At 36.0% G+C, this 7,964-nt stretch overlaps 1 protein-coding gene across 1 annotated transcript; it reads left to right on the top strand.

The window, feature by feature from the left end:
* The first annotated feature begins 775 nt into the window (after positions 1-775).
* On the top strand, positions 776-7,399 carry LOC143563206 (uncharacterized). The gene is made up of 3 exons (XM_077050803.1): positions 776-991; positions 6,341-6,459; positions 7,127-7,399. The coding sequence occupies exons 1-3, from the start codon at positions 840-842 to the stop codon at positions 7,144-7,146; spliced, it is 291 nt and encodes a 96-aa protein (XP_076906918.1). The 5' UTR covers positions 776-839; the 3' UTR covers positions 7,147-7,399.
* The last annotated feature ends 565 nt before the right edge of the window (positions 7,400-7,964 follow it).

Below are 7,964 nucleotides of genomic sequence, written 5' to 3'. Positions count from 1 at the left end.
TTATACTCATATTAAAGGCAAAAAAACGTTTGTTATTATGGTGAATTTTATTTTAAAAAAATATCATATGAAAAAGTTATAGACGTTTAAAAATAATAAGGGGGATTAACATGTGAGTTGCATGTGGAGAGAGAAAATGTGTAATATTACTTTTATACTCTTTTTTCTTTTGCTTTCTATTTGACACATGTCAATTAATTATGGTTTCTCATCCTTCTCATTTTTATTTCCCTTTATAAAATAACTTGACCCTAAAATGTATATTTCAGACACTTTGACGTCTTGGTTCTCTACCGTGCTAAAGTCTTTTGTCACCTCTAACGATATGGTTGAAACTTCTTACTTTTGTTGCCATCCTCTACATCCTACCCTAACCACACTTTTCATCTTAAATCTTTCAATCCTCTTTTCTCTTTTAACATTATTAAGTAGTATAACACTTGCTTCTCTAACATCTTCTACACAACGACTAAACTCAAAAGATTTCTTTTGAAAGAGACATAACGAAATGAGTCAGATTTCTCTATAAAGACTCCAACAGAATATGAGTTATAAGCACACCAATAAGAAAGAATCCAATGTCTATATACAAACACTCACATACGTATCTATAACTATAAACGTATCGATGTAAACAATATTTGTTAATAAAAGATGTGTTATAAATTTTTTCGTTAAAAAAAGCATGAAAACCAATATTTTTTTTTTTCATTTATTACACAAGGCCAAGGCCCATGGGGTTTGAACCCGTTAACCCATAAGGAGTTATCCGGCGTCTGCGTTAGGGTTTAATATTATTAACACCTTCATTTCAAACAAACAAACACAAATCTCCGACAATGGCGTCCAATACAGGAAAACAGGTTCTTCAGCGAGTCAGATCACTCGTCACCTCCACCCGTAAGCTCCAATTCCAATCTACTATCTCACCAGAATCTTCCAAAACCTTTGCAGGCGTCACCGCTCGCCGGAATCCTAGCTTCTTATCCAGGTCCATATCTTTTTCATTTGAATTATTGAATATATTTCGTATATCAATTCCTGACGTTTATTGTTTTATAATATGCTCAAATTTATAGTCTTGTTTACCTAGTTACGATATTAAACGATTAGGGAATGCCAATTAGGAATATTTATACCCGGTTCCTATTAATTAAAGTGATTGTTATTAGATTCTAGTGTCGTAGAGCTTTAAACATAAAAGGCCTGATTAATTCGAACTGCATCTGTTCAACTTTTGGCGTGTTATTAAGAATTCGTGAATACTAATTAATTTTGGTTATGTTTTGTATTAAACTAGAAGAGTGCCCGCGCGATGCAGCGGGAAACACATACTTTGATAATCATGTAACAAATTTATGGATGTTCATTATTCCGTTTGAAATTGTGAGACCGTTCACCAGTTTGGTTTCTCGGTTTAAACCGGAGCTGGCCGTACATATTGAAATGTTAATTATTTACTTATTTAGTATTAGATATGCTTTATAATATATATTTGACATAGTTAAATTATAGTTAAACAAAGTTTTATTTAATACAAACAAACTCGTCTATTACAACTTTAATTTGGCCCAATTTCCAACATGTTTATTTTTATAATCTTTGTTCTTGTTATGATTTCGTCTTCTATTTATTCTAATAAGGTTTATTATTTGTGTGACCAAAGTTATCTTTGTTCATAGTATGATTCTCTTAATAAGGTATTAGTTGGTGCTTAGTTTGAAGTGAAGCTATATGCAAATTAATAACTCTTATTTTAAGTTTTAAACTCAATTTTTTATTGAAGTACAAACTATATCGGTGTTAGGATTAAACGCACACACGAAACTGAACACACACACGAAAGCAGTAAACGAACACGAGGATTTAACGTGGTTCGGTCTAAACTGACCTACGTCCACGGGTGGCAACTAGGCATATCTTTATTGAGTGACCAAATATTACAAGTACATAATGTTGTTTATATAGAGACTGAACTAGGGTTAGTAAATTATTATGCAAGAAATCTAACCGGGCCGGGCTTGGGCCCGACCGCCCACACCCGTCTCCTCTTTTGACTTCATATAATAAACCGGGCCAACAAGGCCTACGAACCCAACAATCTCCCACTCGGAGGCCTTGAGTACTCTCGTCTGCACTCCTGATTGTACTTCTGTAATCTGAACATTAAACTTCTTCTAGTTGCCACCGCCTTCTCATCAATTAACCTGAAGGCCCGTTGAAGCTCCCCGGAGCTCCAACACGTCAGTCATGGCTGAAACTGCCCCTGACCCGTTCTCTGTCCCTACCGGCTCCCACTGTAACGAACTACCGGATCCTGAGATAACCTGAGAACAAACACTCTCCATATTCAGCAAGTAATTCATTGGAGAGACTTTTACAGCTGGAATACTGGTTTTCTTAATCCACTGTCGACCTGGGACTGTAACTGAAACACGACCTGTGCTCCCACTGTCACGATGTCCCCCAACTGATTTAACCTTCCTAGCTCGTTCATCCTGAATCTTCACTTTGGCTCTGGATTTGTTACTTGCAAAACGAACCTTCTTCTGCCCACGAGATTCTGTGAACCGGATTTTGTCTTTCACCAAAACTGGATCCACTCCTTTCGATGACATATCGACCATATACAACGAACCCATTTTCTTGCCACGAGCAACAACGAGATTCCCTTTGACTACTTTCCACTGCCCATTCCCGAACTTAACATCGTGCCCTTGGTCATCCAACTGCCCAACTGATATCAAACGTTTCTTCAAACTTGGAATAACCCTCACGTCTTTCAAAGTCCAAGAAGTACCGGCTGAAGTTATCAAATCAACGTCTCCCATACCCGTAACCTCTAAAATATCATCATTCGCTAGTCGAACCTTTCCAAAATCCCCAAATTTAAGATTCTTCATCGTTTCACTACAGTGAGTGGCATGAAACGATGCACCAGAATCCATCACCCAAGCATCACCGCTACTCTCAACACTACAAACCAAAGCCTCATCACTACTGACCCCGTCATCTGTGTCGTCTTCTGTAACGTTCACCTCTTTCTTACCATTCGGACACTGATTCCTGAAGTGTCCTTTCTCTTTACAACCCCAACATTCAATATCCTTACGAGTCTTAGACTGACTCCTCTTCCTGCTCCCACTGCCTCGCTGTTTTCCCCTACCTCTACCTTCTGTGACTAGCATATTGCCTGATGATTCACCTGAACTTCTGCGTCTTGAATCTTCTCCCAGAATCAGATCTCGAATCCCATCGAAAGTAATATTTGTAGACGAACTACAAACTGCAGTCACTGTTTGCGACCAACTGTTGGGCAAAGAGGATAATAACAAGAGGCCTTGAACTTCATCATCAAACTTAATGTCAACTGACACTAAGCGGGACAAGATCGAATTAAGATTATTGATATGAGTTGTAACTGACCCACCCTCTTTCATTCGAGTTGTCACTAGGTCTCGGATAAGATAGACTTTATTCGCTGCCGAAGGCTTCTCATACATGTTGGATAGTGCGTCCATCATACCACGGGCTGTGGTTTCTTTCATGACGTTAAACGCCACATCTTCCGACAACGACAATGTAATACAAGCCCTAGCTTTCTTGTCTAACTTCTTCCAATCTGCTTCTGACAACTTTTCTGGTTTTTCATCCTCAGACACTACATCCAAGTCTTTTTGACAAAGTAGTGCCTCAATCTGCATCTTCCACCAACCGAACTTCTGTCCGTCAAACTTCTGTATCGAAAACTTTCCGTCTTCTGCCATGGCAATGACTAAAACGAAAAACTGGATAAAACAGAGACAGACACAGCAACACGAGCCTGAACTTAACGATTGTTCTACTGAACTCTGTTAAAAAAATCTACCTATTTTAAACGTGCAGCGGAATAACGAACTGTAAATTAGAAAACAGAAACTTTAACCGAAACGATAAAACTTGACAAACGCGGTTGGCACTGGTTCTCCGTTTCTTTAACGCTTCTTCTGACTTAAAACTGTTCTTCAACGAAAAATAGGATCTTGATTCAACTATTCTTGACTCGTACTTTGCAAAATAGAATCTCGACCCCCAAATAAAATATAAAAGGCCAAACTGATAATAACGATCTTCGGCGATTTCTTCTAGCGGCGCTACTGCGGCAATAAAAAATAACGACGGCGACGGCGGAACCCTAGCGACTGCTAGCAGTGACGCGATGGCGTAAGAAACGGTTCAACGAGTTCTTCGTGTGAAACAAACCTAAGCTCTAGATACCACTTGTTAGGATTAAACGCACACACGAAACTGAACACACACACGAAAGCAGTAAACGAACACGAGGATTTAACGTGGTTCGGTCTAAACTGACCTACGTCCACGGGTGGCAACTAGGTATATCTTTATTGAGTGACCAAATATTACAAGTACATAATGTTGTTTATATAGAGACTGAACTAGGGTTAGTAAATTATTATGCAAGAAATCTAAACCGGGCCGGGCTTGGGCCGACCGCCCACACCCGTCTCCTCTTTTGACTTCATATAATAAACCGGGCCAACAAGGCCTACGAACCCAACAATCGGAACCTAATCGTTGGTAATGGTTTGGCTTAGTTGGGTTTTAATTTTAAACAGTTCAGTTTCGGTTTTTGGCAAAAAAACGTGTAAAGTTGGCTCATGGTTTAATTTAAAACCATCAAACCAAACCGCAAACACTTTTGCATAATTTTTTTTACTTCGAAAACTATAGCAATATCATACTCAAATGAAAGATAATAAAATGCTTGTTTTTATGATGCCATTTATTTTAAAAAATATTAACTATTAAAAAAGTTATGATCGTTTAAAAATCGTGGGGGTAGTTGGGTTAAAGTGAGAATGAAATAATATATAGGTAAAAGACTAAGGACCAATGTTGTAACTTTAAGGGATTATAATTGTAATTACTTTGAAGAAACTTTAAATGCATGTGAGATTTAATGTAAGAATGACATTTTTGTCCTAGTTAATGTTGTACCCCATGCTTTGAGTGTTGTAAATTACTTAAAAATTGAGTGTCTTAATTTGCCTATGAGTGGTGCATTATATCTACTAGACGGGTGCCCGCGCGCGCGATGCAGTGGGTATTATATAATACACACCAAACAAGGGCAAATTAAGACACCCATCTTTAAGTAATTTACAACACTTAAAGCATGAGGTACATGTGTTAGTAAGGGTAAACATGTCTTTTAAACACATTCCATTACAAGTTTGGTCCCTTATCTTTAACCATATTATGTTTTTAATTTAACTTGTAAACTAACTTCCCACCCATGATTTTTAAACGACTATAGCCTTTTCATACGTTACTATTTTATAAACAAATTCCACCATAAAAACGAGCATTTTATTCTCTTTAATTTGGATATCATATTGTTATAATTTTTTTTCATTTTAAATAAATTAATATGTTACGTAGGGGTGTTCAGTGTCGGTTTTGATGGTTTTTAAGTTAAACTTGTGAGTCCAACCGTTAATACTGATTTTTTTGTCGTACAAAACAAAACTCAACCATTGAAAGTTGAAACCGAATCGTTACTAACGGCCTGGTTCCAGTTTGGTTTCACAGTTTAAACTCTAATAATAAATTTAGTTTAAAATAATTAATAATTTAAATGTACCATCAATTTTAACTAAAAACCAACATAATATGATACTTGAGATGATCATATATAAAAAATGATAATTTTAGCCACATAAATGGTAAATATTAATGGAAGATCTAGGACGTGAAATAATAACAACAAAGATTTCAAAAGGAATCATATTGCAATTAGGTAATTTACAGTCTTTTCTGGTTTCATATGGCCGGTTGCCGATATAAACCGCGAACCAACCGTTCACTACGTTTTGAAAATTTTGAAACCGACCAACAAACCGAAAGTAAAAAAGAAAAAAGAAAAAAGAAGTCAAACCAATGACCGATTTAAACAATTTCAAGGTTTTAACCGAACCATAAACACTTATATTTGTACGTGATTAGAAGGTTCAAACACCCGCTGCATCGCGCGCACGGGCACCCGTCTAGTATAGATATAGATTAGATAAACTTTAGAAGCAGCATGTGGGTTGGAGTCTTTCGGATCGAAAGGGTAGTATGTAAACCAAAAATTTTAAAATTAACAAATATGCTCAATCCCAAACTGCCCGGAATGAAGAACCCGATAATTGAACAACTCAAACAAGATAAACACAATTGTGAAAACGATCATTTATTGAATACAATATCATGCACAAATAACCTGAATAACTTGAACTATCTGAATAATAAACCTGATCAACACCTTAACTGAAACTGAGTGATGTTTGTATTGTAGGTTGCCAGTGGAGTTAGGCAGTATGCAATCTCTCATGCCTCTTCATTCTGCAACTGCTTCAGCATTGCTAAAGTCAATGCTGTCTTCCGAGGTCGGTCAATGGGGTACTCTATCAGAAGGTGCATCTTCTAAACTTGCCTTTCTATTATTCTTTTGTTTCTGTTATGCTATATTCCTTTGATGTCTAATTTTACGATAAAGCCCATTATTATGCGGTTTGTGCATTATGCATTGTTGGTTATTAAAAGTAGGAAATTGAATCGAAAGTCACATAAGAAAACTACACTAGGACTTGAGCTTTTGAAATATGACATGAAAATAATCAGGTTTTTGGCTGTTGTATCTATCTGGTTTAATAAGCATGTTGTGTTCATGTTGACCTTGTTTAAAACGGCCGTTGTTTGAGCTGATCTGTCCATCTGTTTAACCTGTTTAGTTAAATATGTCAAAGGGCCAACCCGTTTATGGCCCATTTAACTCATTTATTTAAACCTATCAAGTAACAACCTGTTTATGATATGTTGTCTAGAACTTGATTAAGAATCACAAACAAGACGTTAGCTTCTTTATAAACCGCCAACCCATTTATCTCATTTCACATGTTTGAATACTGTCCAACCATTCTACATGTTTTGACTTATTTTGTTAGCTCAATTTTCAATTACCTGCTCAATTGTTGATTGAATGCAACCTGGCCTTTTTTAACAAAATAGTTCATATTGACAGTTGTGACCGTTTTTTTTATTTCGTTTCTTGGTATATTTTGATCATATTTTTGCACGACAGGTTTTGCTACACCACTATAACATGGCCTTCACATGTCACAAACATATGAAGCTGTTATGACAAGTATAATTGGGAACTGTTTTGTTACCCTGTTTCCAAATAATTTCCCCAGAACTCGTATGGGTGTTTTTTGTAATGAAAGGTAGATGAAAATTTTATTTGTTTCTGATCTTTTGACATTCTTCAAGATCTAATGATCTAATCCAAAAACATATTGGTTGTACTATGATGTTATCTATTTATTTTAATTTACTATCTTGAATCCATTTAAAAAAAAATAACACAAACGTGCATCAAATGGAGTTTCTTATATTGCATTAGTAAAAAAGATCCGGTGCACACTTTTGTATATGAGAGATTGTCACATGTAACATCAAAGAAATTGAATACGGTAGATTTTTATTCCCTCATGCACCTTGCAGTTGAACGAAGATGAACATGTACGTATGTTATTGTTATTCAAACCTTAAGATGAAGATGAATCAGTGAAGTTTAGTTCAACACCAAAACCACGTAACATCTAAATTGAACTTGTGAATGGCAAAATTAAGCTTTTGAATGTCAAGAAGAATGTTTTCAAATTGCTGATTGCAGAAGAACAATCGATTAAAACAAACTTCAGCTTGTGAATCACACAAGATAGATTGAAATCGTATTGTAGAAAAACAATTGTGAATGATATAAGATTGATTGGAATTGCAAAAGAATGGTCGATTGCAGAAGAACTGGAGTCAAACTTGAAATAAGTCAACATGGAACTGATTGGGATCATATATGATTTTAAGAAATGAAGATTAAAAAGCTTATTTATGTTAGGTAAAATTTCATTTAATAAGGG

Source organism: Bidens hawaiensis, unplaced genomic scaffold (genome assembly GCF_021521415.1).
Source record: "Bidens hawaiensis isolate Kalapana, Puna unplaced genomic scaffold, B.hawaiensis_p1.1 tig00021335_1, whole genome shotgun sequence".
Classification (NCBI taxonomy): Eukaryota; Viridiplantae; Streptophyta; class Magnoliopsida; order Asterales; family Asteraceae; genus Bidens; species Bidens hawaiensis.
Note: the sequence above shows the minus strand (reverse complement) of the source record. Positions and strands in the feature narration are given on the sequence as shown.

Bases quoted from the DNA above. Each gene is read 5' to 3' on its own strand.
- LOC143563206 (XM_077050803.1), top strand. From the start codon at position 840: ATGGCGTCCAATACAGGAAAACAGGTTCTTCAGCGAGTCAGATCACTC. The intron at 992-6,340 runs GTCCATATCTTT...TTTGTATTGTAG, and splicing joins AATCCTAGCTTCTTATCCAG to GTTGCCAGTGGAGTTAGGCA. The intron at 6,460-7,126 runs GTGCATCTTCTA...TTTGCACGACAG, and splicing joins ATGGGGTACTCTATCAGAAG to GTTTTGCTACACCACTATAA.